Source organism: Phalangium opilio, unplaced genomic scaffold (assembly GCF_054372755.1).
Source record: "Phalangium opilio isolate 3A_F unplaced genomic scaffold, DU_Popi_V2 ptg000032l_1, whole genome shotgun sequence".
Lineage (NCBI taxonomy): Eukaryota > Metazoa > Arthropoda > Arachnida > Opiliones > Phalangiidae > Phalangium > Phalangium opilio.
This window is the reverse complement of record NW_028324159.1, coordinates 11429914-11445767: the sequence shown is the minus strand read 5'-3', so window position 1 is coordinate 11445767 and position 15854 is coordinate 11429914. Positions and strand designations below refer to the sequence as shown.

At 37.0% G+C, this 15854-nt stretch overlaps 1 protein-coding gene and 1 long non-coding RNA gene across 7 annotated transcripts; both read right to left on the bottom strand.

Annotated features, from left to right (window-relative positions):
- Positions 1–682: 682 nt before the first annotated feature.
- On the bottom strand, positions 683–9301 carry LOC149686177 (uncharacterized). Of its 2 annotated transcripts, none has more exons than XM_089870960.1 (2): positions 9283–9301; positions 683–8972 (listed from the first exon to the last, which is right to left on the bottom strand). In XM_089870960.1, exon 2 carries the CDS (start codon positions 8658–8660, stop codon positions 1647–1649), a length of 7014 nt encoding a protein of 2337 aa, XP_089727086.1. In that variant the 5' UTR covers positions 8661–8972; positions 9283–9301; the 3' UTR covers positions 683–1646. The 2 variants fall into 2 exon arrangements, with proteins under 2 accessions (XP_089727086.1, XP_089727087.1); XM_089870961.1 differs by lacking the exon at positions 9283–9301 and having other exon boundaries at positions 2188–2359; positions 2460–9100.
- A 2318-nt stretch (positions 9302–11619) lies between these two features.
- On the bottom strand, positions 11620–14877 carry LOC149686176 (uncharacterized). Of its 5 annotated transcripts, none has more exons than XR_016384048.1 (5): positions 14158–14865; positions 13701–14098; positions 13476–13623; positions 13294–13392; positions 11620–13188 (listed from the first exon to the last, which is right to left on the bottom strand). It is a non-coding gene; the product is annotated as an uncharacterized LOC149686176 (long non-coding RNA). The 5 variants fall into 5 exon arrangements; XR_016384047.1 differs by having other exon boundaries at positions 13701–14077; positions 14158–14862; XR_016384049.1 differs by having other exon boundaries at positions 13681–14877.
- Between the last annotated feature and the right edge of the window lie 977 nt (positions 14878–15854).

Here is a 15854-nt window from a genome sequence, read left to right as displayed (position 1 = left end):
ATTTATATTTCTTGATCTGTCTATCGAAGCCTTGTGGTGTTGTTTTTTATAATGATGATGATCATATTTTTAGCTGTGTAGTTTTAACCTTTTATTATACTGGTAAAGGCTATGATGAATTATCTTTCTGTTGAAGCTTAGCAGCTGGCACGTGTTGATACAATACGCTTATAATTGTACGAAAATAGTCTTTAAATTGCATGTTTCAAAGTTGAAAATATGCACTGCTTGTAGCATTTATGTCGAAATAATTTTGTTCTTCGTTATATTAGTTATGTAAAGGGGGGGAGGGGGAGGAGGCGAAAGAAAACTTTACTATTTACTGGCTATTATATGTTAATTTAAAAATAGATTTTGAGGGTCAATTTTTTAAAATTTTGTTAGCTTTAAGATTGGAAACAGTGCTGCTAGGACATGAGAATTATTGTTTTGCGCGTGGGTTACCAAAGGGACAATGAAAAGGTTATTAAATTTTGAAGAAAAAAAAGGTATTCCAGAAAGCTTTGCACATTCTACCCCTGTTGGTTTTACTCAATGCCACCCGTCACTCAGACTACTCCAGCTGGTGAGAAACACATAGAGAATATGCAAAACTTCCTGGAATATTAATTGTAAAAAAAAATGGTTTAGTTATTTATTTACAAGGGTAATGTAATATATATATATATATTGGTAAACGCAATTGGGGAAATAATTCTCAAACTTTATAAAAACAAATTCTCCAACAATAGTAGGATATTAGTTAGTGGGACAAATTAATTAGTTCATATGGCCATTAAATAGTTTAAAAATGGATTTTTGTAAGTGGTATTAGATTGGGTCGGGTACACATTATTGATAAGTTATACAAAGAAAAGGTTATATTAATAAATAATATTTAAACACAAAATCTTCGCTACAGGGGGTTGAAATTAAAACAGTATAATATTAGATTAAATTAATTTAGTTTATAAAATCTCGTGGATTTTTTTGGAACGGTTTGAAATTGTTAATGCAAAAAAATTTATAAGCGTCTTAATGTAAAAAAAATATAGCGCGCTTAAAAGAGAAAATATGGTAGTTGCGAAACTGATATTTAGAGAACTCTTCGAATATATTAATTTTAATCAGTATTTATTTAATATTTGGTTACGAGTGTCTAAATCTCAGTTCCAAAAATCTGTTCAATGTTAACTAATAATATGAGTTTGTCTCAATAGTTTCACCAGCTTATTAAAGAATTATATTTAATCACATAGCATTACCAACAGGGGCTACGTTTTTAACTTGTTTTTACATAAAATACCATTGGGGCAAAACTAACACAGAGTATTAAAAACCCTTCACTAGAAAATTTAAAAATTAATGCAAGAATCATCGCCTTTTTTCATAACAATAGCATGGCCCTACAATCCTCCCTCCTCTCCCATTCACGGTTATTATAGTCTGGGCAACATCAAAATTAATCTCTAATCATTGTAAACCTTAAACATGCTCGAGGGCCAACAATCTTACCCAAGCATAAATTACTTAAAAGGGAATATGAAACTATTAGAATATCTTCGACAGATATGATGCTCCTCTCTGGTACGATTATTGAAATTTTAGGCTTTACTCGGGGTAAATTTAATATGGACTTCAGGCACGTTAGTTCCCCTTTAAAGTGTTTAGACTCTTTCCAAGAGCAAAACAGTGACGTCAGTCAAGCTACTGACGAATCTCTCCTTTTTTCTGATCATTGCATCGCTGACCTCGTACCAGCCGTTGTCTTTTCTCACAAAGTTCACATAATGTCCCTCGGCCAACGATTGACCTTTATGAATAATCACCCCTTTAGTTTTAAAGAGAATCTTGCTCAAAGTGACATTTTGATTTTCAAAATTTGATATTTTAGTCGAAATCTTAATTGGTCGACCATCTCTGTAATCGCCCCGTAGAAGGCACAGAAAAACGTACTTTCCGCTGGATATCAATACATCACGCTCTTGTATTGTTGGATTATTACAATAAACGCACCGCATCTCTGTTAATCTCATCCTTTTTTCTAGAGATTTCCAATCAATTTTATCTCGGTTTTCTAGTGGAAGATTGAAAATGTTGCTTTCAACAATATTTTCCGAATTTTGTTCAACTTGACATTTGGGGCATTTGGTAACGTTTCGCGACTTTGACCAAAAAAGTTCTTTTAGAACCTTAGAGTAATCGGCTTCCATTTCTTGGCTTAGTGTCGTCAAGAGGACCATCAAAAATTCACTGGCGTCCTGTTGATCGTTTTGCGTAAAATGATTTCCAACAGCCATTCTCAGTTCCAACCCTTTACGACTGAAACTTCCTTGAGAACTCTCGATGTCGTTTATCGTGTTATGAAGGCACCGTAAAACTGGTTTTTCAACGAACGATCCATTGTAAGACTTAACCAATTCTCTTAATTCCGGCACTAATAAGAGCAGTTGCAAAACGCTATTAGAATAGCACGTTACTTGATCATCGTTAGCTAAACCCTTCAAGGGAAAACTATCCAAACTCTGTTGGGCTTTCCTTTTCTTCTTCGGTGTTTCTTCACATCTCTCTTCCTCGCCTTCTAAAAGGCTTTTAGATAGTGTAGGCGCACTTCTTTTCCCACCTCGCCTTTCTTTCGACTCCGTTATTTTCAAAACAGGCAGATCTGGCCTATATTTTTTGCGAAGCCTGTTATACTCCATTATGGCTCGTCCATCCGCCTTAATTTTAGTCGGATCGAACTGTAATAGATGAAGTCCGGCTAAGGACGTCACTCTCGATAAAGCGACGTACGCCATGCCCGTTCCAAATAAATTCGGACCCAAATCCATAATGGCGCATTTTAAACTCATTCCTTGGCTTTTGTGTATCGTGATAGCGTACGCCAGGATGACGGGAAACTGCGAGCGCTTAACGTAAATGTTTGTCATGAGCAAAAATTTGACGCAAATTTTCTCAACTAAAAAGTCAGTGTTAGCGTCGTCGTTATTCGGTTCGCGATCTACTCTGAGAAAAATGCCAACAACGTTTCCTTGTTCGTCCTTCTTGAATCCAGTTACGAAACCCATCGTACCATTTACAACGCCTTTTTCAAAACTAATATTCCTTCTGACCATTATACGGCAGCCAACGCAAAGAATTAACTCGCTCTCCAAACCGCCAGTTTTGGACGGTTCGTTTTGTAGGCTTTGCAGTCTCCTGAGAATGTTTTTATTCATTTTTTTGCCGTAGTCAGCGAGTCTATCCTGGCAAGGAATGACTTCAACTTTCTCGCCGTTTTTTCGCAGCATTTCACAGTTGAATTTTTCGCACATCGCTAATTTTGGCATCAAACAAATTGGGTGAAACCCTTCATTGGACAGCTTAATGAAAAGATCCATAGCCACCTCGATGTGTTGTCCGTCAGCAACCAATCTACTTTTTAAGGTTGCAACATCAGCTTCGGAAATATTTCCAATTCTAACTCTGCTTAAAATGTCGCCGTAACTTTGGTCGTTGGCTTGTCTAACATTTTGCGTTAGTTCATCGTATTTAAAAAACTTCCAAAGATCACTTCCTCCGATGCAATTGAATCTAAGTCTGGCTTCTTCGGAAGTGATTTTGATAAACGCGGGATTCCCTTGAACCGGAGGCAATTGGAAAAAGTCTCCCAAAACAAGGATAGAGACCACTCCACCAAATGGTTGGTTCATTTCCCAAAATTCGTTCAGTCTCAAGTGAACGTGAGTCAGTAAAACCGATGAGACCATAGAAATTTCATCAATAATTAACAGTTTTAAGTTTCCCAAAGTTTCTTTCATAATGCTCATATTGTCTGAACTCAGGGAATGGTATTCGGCGATACGCCCATGATCTACCGGTAGCATTAGTAATCTGTGTAACGTTACGCCATTAACATTCAGAGCTGCCAAACCCGTTGGCGCGGCAATGGCTACGCTAGCAGGATTTTGAAAGCGACGCCTTACGGCATTGGCGAGAGTGTCTATGAGAAACGATTTCCCAGTGCCACCAGGTCCTGACACAAAAAGGCACTTGTTTCCAGATTTTTCTCCCTTTTTGGAGAAGTGATCCATGATGTTATCATAAATTCTCTTTTGATCCGAGTTTAGTGACGCCACATTGTCAACATCAGCCTCGAAATTCATTTCCATGGCAGCTTCCACATCAGCCATTGCATGCTCGGTTTCGATAACAATTTCTTTCCCTTGCAGAGCATTTTCATCGTCGTCGCTTTCCACATCCGAAATGATGGTTTCTGACTCTTTCGCCTTTTTAGAAGCCTTCCGTTTCTTTTCAACTTCTTTGGAAACAGAGAGCTTCGCGTGATATTCTCTCATTTCTTTTAACACTGAAAGAGAGTTTTCGAAAGCATCGGCGTAGGTTTCAAACTCGCCCAATAACTCAGTTTCGTCACGCCACGGTTTGAACAGGATCAGTAGGGCGTGACAATACTGTTCTTTCTCCTCTATCGGGTCGTGAATAAAGTGCTCTATTATGTACGGCTTAATTCTCTTTCTCATGAAACCCAGATTGTTTTTCAACTGGATTACATTCGCATTTTTCTCGACACCCTCAGAGCGCATCGCATAATCGTAAAACTGACCAAATTCCCGCAAACTTAGATTTTCCAAGCTGTCAGGACGATTCGGATATTTGTCGTCGACGAACCCTTTTAGGCAAGTGTCCTTGCTTTCGGGGTCAGTTTCCCTCAAACGAGCGAGTTCCTTGAAACCTTTCAAAATTCTCGATCGGTTTTCTTTCAAGTTAGTGTTTATAAATTTAGTGCTGTCAGACTTGTTGTAAAGGTCTTGGCCCAGCATCATATCGAGAGCTTCATAAATTCCTATTTGCTTGCACGTCAAAGATTTCAATCTATAGGCAAATAATTTTTTGGACAAACTTTCGTTGCCTAACTCGGCAAAAGTTTGGTCCATGTCAGCCCGGTCTCCCTTTGTCACGTAAGCCGTGACATAGTTTGCCACTATTTCCGATTTGTCAGCGACAAATTGCAAATCCATGTTGGCTTTGGAAGCCAAAAGTAGCGTGGGATTGTAATCATTGATTAAAACTTCGTGCTGTTTTCTCGGCAAGTCGTACAGTCGTTTCTGCACCTTTTTCATTTTACGGTGACGAGTAACTGATCTAACAGAATTCATAGTGGCAATGTTTGTTACGTTTCGAGGGAAACCGTAACGACACACTTTCAATCCTTTTTTAGAATTTTTTACCTTCTTATAACAACTGGAGGTGCATTTGTGAGTTTGGAATTTTTTTACCAGCCGGTGTAGTTCCGGACTTACCGATGCTCTTGGCATCGAACACGTGACGTGTTTTTGCACGTAATCCAAAATAGTCTCGGTCGAAGAAGTTCCAATCTTTGGAGCGTCCTTGGCCCACAAAAGCATATGGTAGTGAGGTAAACCTCGAGATTGGTATTCAACCCTCCAAAAATGATGTTCTATCATGCCAAGAACTGGATTTTGCTTACACAAGACAAAGTTGTTTAACAGCGACCGCACTTTGTTGTGAAAGTGCAAATTGACGCTAAGTGGGTCTAAATTCAACAATTCAGCCACCGTCATCGACTCTACTCCTGGAACGTCTGAATTCACTTTTCTCAAGTGATCGTGCAGTTCCATATCATCGTACTCGGCCGGATTAAAAGTTAAAAGCCAGGTTGGAGGACCGAATTCCCGAATCATCGCTAGAACGTCCCTAAGAACTTTATACCAGTAGTCCTTCGTTCCTCGAATATGACCCAAGAAAGTAGCTAAATTACTCTCAAGTTCTTTATCGCCAGATTCAACTCGATTGAGCAAATTTTCAACACCAATTGGCATGGGTTTTTTAACACGAAGAACGTAGTTCAAACTGCTAGAAATCGCTTTCATTTCGCATTCTTGATAAGAATGGAACAAATAGGCGTAATCTCGTCTAAAAATTGGACTTTTGTTCAAAAGACGGGATAAACGATACTCGGTTTCCGTTATTTTCCCAAATGGTCTATCATCGTGCTTGCCAAAGCGACCCCGAGGGAACAAATGAACGAAGCTCATGTATTCCAGTTTTTTGTCCCAAGTGCTAACCGGCTCGGCCTCGACGCGCTTCATTTGGTAAGCACCCAATAAATCCTTCGGTGGTTGAACGTTCACTGGATGAATAGAGTAATGATCGTACAGATCATTGGCTTCACCCTCAGATAGTTTTCGCAACAAAGCCTCGGGCTGTGTTAGGATTTTGTAGGCGTCGCCTGGTGCAAGACTAGACTGATTTTCATCCTGCTTCTGCATGTTCGAAGCGTTTTGGTCAACTTGGACGTCGTGACTACTATCCGCTGGTCCTTCTGTTGGAAGCGCAGCGGAAGCACGTGTCAACGCATCAGATCCATCATTAATTAACGCAAGTGGATCTGTTACGCTCAGTAATTCTTCGGGAGTCAATGAATTTTCATTTCCATCAATTTCTTGCGTGCCACAAATATATTCCTCATTCATTGTCGAAATATCAATGTCTTTGTAAAAAGGGTTTATCTTTTTCAGCACACTGAACGCTTTCAACACTTTTTCCAGGCAAACAACCTGCTGCCAAACCTTTTTGTCCGCTGTGGGAACGCCATTCACCAAGATATGCAGTTCGTGGTTTTTAGGCAACGTCTTGGGAATCATTTTCAAATTTTTTTCCACTGGTATTGGAAGATAAATTACTCTTCCCTTTAAAGCTTTAACAGTACCAAACTTCACGTTCGAATTGGTTTTAGTGCCTAACCGCACCACAGTGTGGAAGGGCTTCACAAGTTGAATTAAAACTTTCTCGAACATGTTTAAATTAGTGACATCTGGCGGAGGATTGTCAACCGCCAAGTTGTTCAAAAAACATCTAATGGGAACTTTACCCTTTCCCAAATCCGTAGCGCAGTAACGACATAGAAGCATGTCCGCTTCTCTAGCGTCCGAATTATTCATTATCCAGCCAGCTCTTAAAATCAGATAGGCCTCGTTATCAAAAACAGCACTGTTAACTAGTTTTTCTACAGCTCTTAAATCAGTTTTTTTCAGTAATCTAAAACAGCAGTCGCAGGGCGTGTCGTGAAACTCGTTGGTGTTTAGCATTGCCCGAGCGAATTGATTCTCGTAAAGACTCAAGATTTCACTTTCATCGAGAGTCGGTCGAGGAGCGTTAATGCTTCCTGTGGGAGCATTATTTTGTTCGTTATTTAAATTTTTCCCACGTGTGGCCAAGATTTTTCTCGACTTCGCCATGACAGTTGTCAGAGAATCGTAATCACCACTTTCAATTTCAGTTGAAATTTTAGTTAACGCGTTGAGCAACGCTTTGATTTGATAGATCTTATTCAGAATACTTCTAATTCCCGAATAATGTGGAGCCAATTCAGCGAAAGAACGCAAATTACTTTGGCACTCTTCGCTATCAGCGCAGTAAGAGGTGTGTCCTAGGAACGGAAGTATTCTCACCACTATTTCGTCTCCATCTGGTGGTATAAACACGTTTGATTTTTTGCAAAATTCTTTTCTTAATTCGCAAAGGTCCAAATCAGACTCAAAAATTTTAGTCAAAGATTTTTCATTAGCATTGGCAACTGTGTTTATGAAAGCTAGTACTTTTGCAATGGCTCGAGTTCGAACATTACAAATATCACTGCATTCCCAATAAACTGTTTTGGGTTGGGTTTCAATGAACCCATCTTCGTTGATAACTAAATTTGCTTTGGGGTTCTTCTCCTCATTCTCAACAACGTTGAAAAGATTCGTAACAACCCCCGACTCATTAATTTGTAAGACTCGTTCAATGACATGAGTTTTGTCATTGTTTCTTATTTCAACGAAATTTCCCATTTCATCAACAAACAGTTCTTTAGTCGAATTGGAAGCACGGTCTCTCAGAACCTTCCGTACACTACCATCAGAATTCAATTGAAAAATTTTGGTATAGCGTGACTCTTCGTCATTTTTCAGTATTCTGCCATTATTCCCAATTGCATAATAGGTAATTTCATGAAAATAGGCTTCTTTTAGGCTACTGTGAAGCCTTTTCCCACCCACAACTTCCGTCAAATTGTCACAAGTGACTGACCCAATTTCTTTGATTTTTTTGACAAAATCCTTAAATTCGCTAACCATCCCTGATAGTTGGGCGTGGTATGCCGAATACATTTGCCTTTTCAAATGCAATATTTTACCAGCTAACAATTGGCATTTTAGCTTGTAAGAGACAAATTTGGTGCATCTTTTACTAGTCTCACCGTCAAAAGACTTCAATACTGCCAGCCTTTCAGTTAAACGTGTGACTAGAAACCGTTTGTAACTTTCGGCTATAAATTTTTTGTTTTTCGTCTTGAAAATCCCCGCATTAAGGAGTCTTTTCGCAAAGACAAATTTATCCCGTTTGTTTGGTTTTCTATTTTTTGAGCGCAAATTAGCGTCTCCACCTGGCGGCATAGTTCTCTTAGGTTTTTTCCCTGTCTCAAGTAGAGATTTACGCTCCACATAGTTTCTCTTAAACAACGCCTTGTTTTTAAGATAGTACCGTTTACACTTAAGTTTGTTAGTTTTATCATCTTTCAATGATTTACTCTGAACTTGCGATTTTAACTTGGCTTCCGCTCTTCTTTTTTGCATTACTAAGCGCATATATATTTTCTTTTGCTGTTTTCGAGAAACCATTTCGAATATTCGTAAAGAAATATAACACAGTTCTGTATTTTTGAAACAGTTCTTAATTCCACACAGCAATTTTCAACTTGTGTTTGCAAAGAACCCGAATTAGCTATTGCACAAAGAACACCTTTGATCCGGAAAGAAATCCAATATAGCGTTGCACAAAGAACGCTTTGGAACCACAAAGCTATCCGGAAAGAAATCCAATATAGCGTTGCACAAAGAACGCTTTGGAACCACAAAGCTATCCAATAAAGCGTTGCACAAAGAACACTTTGGAACCACAAAGCTATCCAATAAAGCGTTGCACAAAGAACACTTTGGAACCACAAAGCTATCCAATAAAGCGTTGCACAAAGAACACTTTGGAACCACAAAGAAGTACAATTATATACACTCTTAAATAAAAACAACATACAGTGAAATGTAATAAAAAGTAATAGGCTTAACGTGAAGGGAAAAAAAGAGTAAAAATTAAACAAGGGAAAAAATGTAAATAATTTAATACAGACGTTGTAAAGTAAAGGGACTAATAAAAGCAGCTATTAACCCTTAAAAGATTAATTAGAAATGAAATTAATTGTAAGTCTTAGTAGTAGCAGAGGAAAATGTGTTGGAGAATACGTACCAAAACACCGAAAGGCGCCCGAAAACGTGGCGCTTAACATAAAAAAGGCTTAGTTAAAAAGTCAAAGTTGTGTACAGGACCGAAAATAAGCACAAGAACATTTATAGGCTGGGCCGGAAATAAGCACAGGACACTGGACATTGTCCAATAAAATTTTAAAATGTCCCATAATAGTTTTAAAAACACAGGGCGGCTCCTTTATGGAGCTCAGCATTCACACAAATATTTAAATTTTTAATTATTATTATTATTCCTCTCTTTTATTTAACACTATCAGTGCTTAGCCCACTCGATCACGCGCTCCACGACGGTGGAGTGCGTGATCGAGTGGGCTATAGTCAGTGTCTCAACATTCAAATTTTAAGGAACGAAAGTGAGTTCTATGCCAAAATTTATTTAAGAATTATTTTGTTTTTAATTTGTTTTTAAGCTAAGTCATATATTTAACAACTTAAAAGTTTATTTATATGATCTAGTTTGAAAATTGATAGGGAGCACTTTTTGTTGTTAAATTGTGATTTTTTTAATTCCTTGTTAACCGGCCAAGGCTTAGAAAATGGACAACTGGAAGATAGGCGGTAACGTTTATGTAACAAACAATGGAATTCGAGGTGGACGCGGCGGTCGAGGTGGTAAAGGCGGTCGCGGCGGTCGAGGAGGTCGTGGTGGTCGAGGAGGTGTTGAAAAACGTGGGGGGAGGCGTCCGCGAGTGTGTTACTCGTGTAAAAAACCAGGGCATTTTATAAGGGATTGCCCTGCTCTCAAAGGTACGGGATCCTTTTTATAGAAGCTGTTAGTGTGACCATGGATAAAGAATGCGCGTGAGGAAATTAGTTTTCACGCTATAGAATAGGCAACTCCCTATCTCGAACGACAGCTAATACACCACTTCGACATTCTGTTGTGCGCATGCCCGATGCCCCGCGCTCGAAGCGCCTCAAGGGGAAAGACTGGAAACTGCTCTTTGTTACCCCTACTAGCAAAAGCGCAACCCCACGCGGTTTTTTCCCTGCCCATCTTAATAAGTACTAGTTCGCAGTAGCCCGCTGTGGCGCCCTAGGTAATGTCAAAGTGGTGTATTCTGTATATACTCTGTTACAACATCGGTTGTCAGCAACCGCAAAGCTTGGTCTCTATGTAACGTAGCTTTGTACGTGCTTTCAAGAGACAAAAAACTTCAGGATCTTCAGAATTTAAAATATCCGCGAGTTTTTTAGCTCGAGTGCACGGCCCTCTAGGCCTTATAGCGTTTTCCTTTGGGTCCTCGCGGAGCGCTCCCATGGAGGAATAAAACTTGGAGATCCTATTCTTCAAAACAGTCTTTAACGAAGCTGAAAACTACTACTACCATTTTTATTGCTCCTTGGGAGCGCTCCGCGAGGACCCAAAGGAAAACGCTATTAGCTGGCGATCTTTAAACGGAAGCTCCGACTCCACCTGATCTAACTACAAAAAACTGGCTATATGGCACCAAGCCCTAGCCTTGTCCCGGACCCAGAGCAAAAAAAAAAAAAAAAAAAAAAAAAAATAGCCTCAAATACGTGTAAAATTGCCACAGCCTACTGCACGTATTTGAAACTAAGACCTAGAGGTCCGTGCACTCGAGCTAAAGATACTCGCGGATCCTGAAGATCCTGAAGGTTTTCGTCTCTTGACAGCACGTACAAACCTACGTTACATAGAGACCAAGCTTTGCGGTTGCTGACAACCGATGTTGTAACAGAGTATATACAGAATAGGCTGTCGTCCGAGGCATGGAGTTAATTATTTGCCCTATATGTGTCGTTTAAATATTATAACAAGTTAGAGCCAACTAATCAATATGAACAATTCACTCTTGATACTTCCACGGAGATGTATTTTAAGAAATGATACAACTCCGTGGTTGCAAGATTGGCAGCATAACACTTTTTATCCCGTCCTCTACTCTCTCATGACTAGTTAATTCTAAACACCCGGCCTTTTTCTATCCAAAGTCTAGTCCCTAAACTATATTTAGTTTTCACAAATGGAGGATTTACACCATTTTCGCCAGGAGGCCTGGCTACTTGGAAGACAAAAAGCCCTTTCGCTTTTTTTCTCTACATAGCTCTTTGCCTTCTGGTGTAATGGTATGAATCCTCCATGTGTGTAATAATTGTTAAACCAAATCAATGGCTTAACAAACAAGCAGATAGTCTAAATTCATTAAAGATAGTTAATAGCCTATTTATATTATTGGAAAAGAAAAAAAGGAGGAGAAAACGCCTGAGGGCATGGAGGTCGGTGAGGGGGGGCAAACAAAGCCCCCACAAGATGTCGTCATCGATATCGATGACGATAAAAAGGATGCGCCAGTGACAGTTTAATTTTTATTTTGTAAGTAAGATAAATAATTAAAGTTATTACAAAAATGTGATGAATTATATTAAACCCGGGGCACAGGAAAAAATGTTAACAGTTTTAATGTGTTAGACATGAATACCATATAACATGGTAAAATTTGGGAACAAATATAATTAATGACGAAATATAGATAGTTTTCACACATGGAGAATTCAAACCATTTACTACAGGAGGCCGGGCTACCTGGAGGACAAAAACCTGTCTGCTTTTGTCCTCCAGGTAGCCTGGCTTCCTGGTGTAAATGGTATGAATCCTCCATGTGTGAAAACTATCTATAGTTCCTTAAGCATAAGGAACTTACATTGGCGCCCTATAAATATGAGCAAAGTATACATAGTTTACACGCAAGGAGGATTCATACCATTTGCACAAGGAGACCACGCAACTTAGAGTGTAAAATAACAGACGATTTGACACTCTAGGTGGCTTGGTCTCCCTGTGTTAATGGTAGGAAGCCTCCATGCTTGTAGTTTCCAAGTTAAATTGGTGGGTTATAGATTAGTAGCCTTATTATGTATTTGTTACTTGCTTTTCTGCCGGTATTGTATAGTTAAATTAATTTCCTGTGTTCCAATAACATTCTTATTAGAGTATAATTTTGTCATTTTGTTTCATATAGCATCATCACAATTATCTTTTCTCGTTTTTTTTTATGTAGATTTTTTCTTTTTTTTTATGTAACTAACATAAATAATTTTTTGTAAAAATCATTATTTTCTTTTATAAAATCATAACTTCATTACCTAAAAATAATAAATATTTCATTTTTTAAAAATAATAAATATTTCATTTTTTAAAAATCATAATTTCATTTTGTAAAAATCAATTATTTCATTCCCTAAAAATAATAAATAAAACATTTTGCGAAAATCATTAAAATCCAAATATCACTTTTTATTTATCATTTAAATCTTGTCTATCTGCATGCCATTTTTTAATTCATACAAAGGGGGGGGGGGATTTTTCAAGATTTAATGTGTTTTTTAAGTGCCGTTAAAATTCTATTTAATATGTTAAAATTCTATTTAAAATAAAATTAATTTATTTGGTTTGATCCCGGGTGGTAGCACTGAGTTCATCAAACTTGCAACAAACCCTTGTAGAGTAGAACTCTACGGTTGATTGCTGACTTAATGTTTATTACTTCTATGCGACTTAGCTGTGGTACTTATTTGACATAAACCAAAATTAATACCATTTAATTAAGCAAAATAGTGTTATAAACGTCTTTAAAAAACGCAACCTCAAATTCAATCTATACGGTTACAGTTGTGTTGAAATGAGATTTTTGGTAAGGTCAGGTAACGTACATTTGCATCTAAAAAACATTTTTTCCCAATATTTTCAGAATAAATTAATAAATTATTTATAAATTTGCGTTAACAATTTTGTCCACATAATTAATTTCCACACATATCAAAGCAAAATATCTGTTAGGGTTAATTTAACCCGATGGCACTAGATGGTCCTGTAATGGAGTAGTTTATTTCCCCGCAAACCTTGGCAAAATAAACAGTTTTTCTGGAAATCAATAATTTTACAACAGTAGGAACATTGGTTTTTTTAAAACTGAGTTATAAACAGTGACTGGACACGCAAACAATTTAATTATAATTCAATTTTTACCTAATAACAAATGTTGGGCATTAAATACTGATTTCAACATCCCATTATTCGATGTTCAGAAAACTATGTTAACGCTAAAGGTCAATTTTCTCCCCCAAACTGATGCAAGTATTTTATGTTGAAATAAAAGAAAAATACTTTTAGCATTCTAGGAAATTATTTACTTTAATTGATTTACTCACAATAGTCTATTTAGTTAGAAGCCATTGTTTGTTGGTTGGCTCACGTAAAGTGGCATCGTAACAAACTGAGCTTCATCGATCAAACGAACATTTATATTACCACAATTAATAAAACTTGTTAAAAGCGTGTCAATTATAGCACTTTGAGCTAAAATTATAATAAATGAGGACTATTAGCTAACAAAATAAGGTGTGCAGTCATTACTTATTTCATTGGAAAATCACCGTTAAAGGCAGTGCTATTTCTTGTGTTTAATAGTTTACAATGTAAACAAAGATGTTACGTTGGTTGTTCTGTAGTAAGCGTGGCCTTCCATAAAGTATTACCTAATTAAATATTTCAATTATTTGGGTAGAAATGCTATTTTTTAATTAATACAATGGAGATATGGAAATAGCGGTAACGGACTACATTGTTTTTTACCCTGATTTGAGCAAATTAGATAACGGTATCCAGAATTAACTAGCGCTACTGTTACCCATGTTAAAGAGATAAACAAAGCATAAAATCATAGCATAATTACGACTTCGAAGTTAAGAACAGAGGATTTGAGGAAACCTGGGTAATAATAAGCACCGTGCTTGTTTAGCCTTGCTACTAACTGAAATTGTTTTGACCAAGGCTTAGTGAAATGAAATAGATTAATTTACAATAATTTTCAAATTTAATGATAATCCTTACCTTAAGCGTTTAATATTTAAATAATATTAAGTTTTAGCAACTAAAAATACTAAAATTAGACCAAATTACTTTCCAAAAGCTTCATAAAGTTCATAAACGCTATTTAAGGCGACGATTTAGACTCGAGTATTTGATGGCGCCGCCGACTATCGCCGTTTCAACGTCACGGGACTCACGGCGGCTGCGCGGAATTATTAAAGCCGTCTTATCGCGCTCTCTATAGGCCATTTCATCCATAAAGCATTATGAAGAAACTCTCAAATTATTATGAGGCAACTAAACGTTAAAATACCCCAATTTTGGTCGCGCTGATATTTTCTAGTAAATTAGTGTATCCATGATATAAAATCGCAAATCGAGTTATGTTCTAAATGTTATCAAAATTAATACTTAAACTTAATTATTTTCCATGAAAATCGCTTAGCGCCATGAGAAATGTTGTACCTTTCATTTAAGACCGTTCCCAAAACTAACAAACGTATAGTTTTTCTAACATCGAATTAACCGGACGGTTCTTTTCAAAAAATTTCCCATGTTATTTCTATGGGAAAAATTCCTGTTTTTCATAAAAAGGTGTGAAAAATTTTATGGAAATGAAAACCACCCTTAGCAACTTTATTCTTTATAAAAAAAACTAATGGATGGATCTTTTTGAAATTTTAACCACACATTAAGGGCCCAAATTGTAGTTCTGGGGTATATTTTCAAAACAGTTAACGTAATACAAAAAAAGTTACATCCAATCAAAAAACCACCCTTATACATTAAGGGCAGTATGAAGTCTTATCTAAGAGAGCTACCGCTCTCTCAGAATATCTAGTGTTTACGCGATTTTGTCAGAAAAAGAAAATTAAATATTCAACACTAGGAACCTTTAGCTAAAACTTTCAATATAAACACTTGAGCGAAGAAAGTTAAGGATTGATGATATTAAATTTCCTTCTCCAAATAAGAAACATTAAAACTGCAAAAAATTTAACTCTAAAACCAATTGTTTTGCCATTTACTCTATATCGAGGATAGATGCCTCAAGTTAAAATAAATTTGTTATACAACCGACCAAAACGCAATGGTCTTTACATGTTACACAGCGCGAGCCTGTCTATAGCAGATATCAGTCTTAGAAAGGATAAATATTCCCGTACAAAACGTGTTCTAGTTATTCCAAACTAAATGTTTCCAAACTCATCTAGTCTGGTCTTTATTTACAACAACAATATTGATCAGATAAATTAATTATTCAACATTATCATTTCTGTCACCCTGGCAACTGAAATATTAGCGAGAGTGTTTGTCTTACAAAAATAGCACTTAAAAAGACATTTTAGTTTCATTAGGCAAGCTCTGCACTTCAAGAGACTTGACATATCTTACGCCTAAATGGAATTCAAAATAGATAAGTAAATATTATTACCGAAAATTTGAGAGATGACGTTTTAAAGGATTGTTACTAGAGATGGCTGATACCCGGCTTAACCCGATACCGATATTTACTGACTATGATCCAAAAACTCGATGTTTCAAACCGAAACCGATATTTTTAGTAGGAAAGTGCCATTTATACATGTATTAAAAATATTAAGAAATAATTCAAAGAGTAATTTCATGAATTATACTACCAAGTACAATGTTTAGAGATATTTCCAAAATAATATCACGGCTTGTCTTTTTCAACTAGTATATGTCAAGAGGCCTTT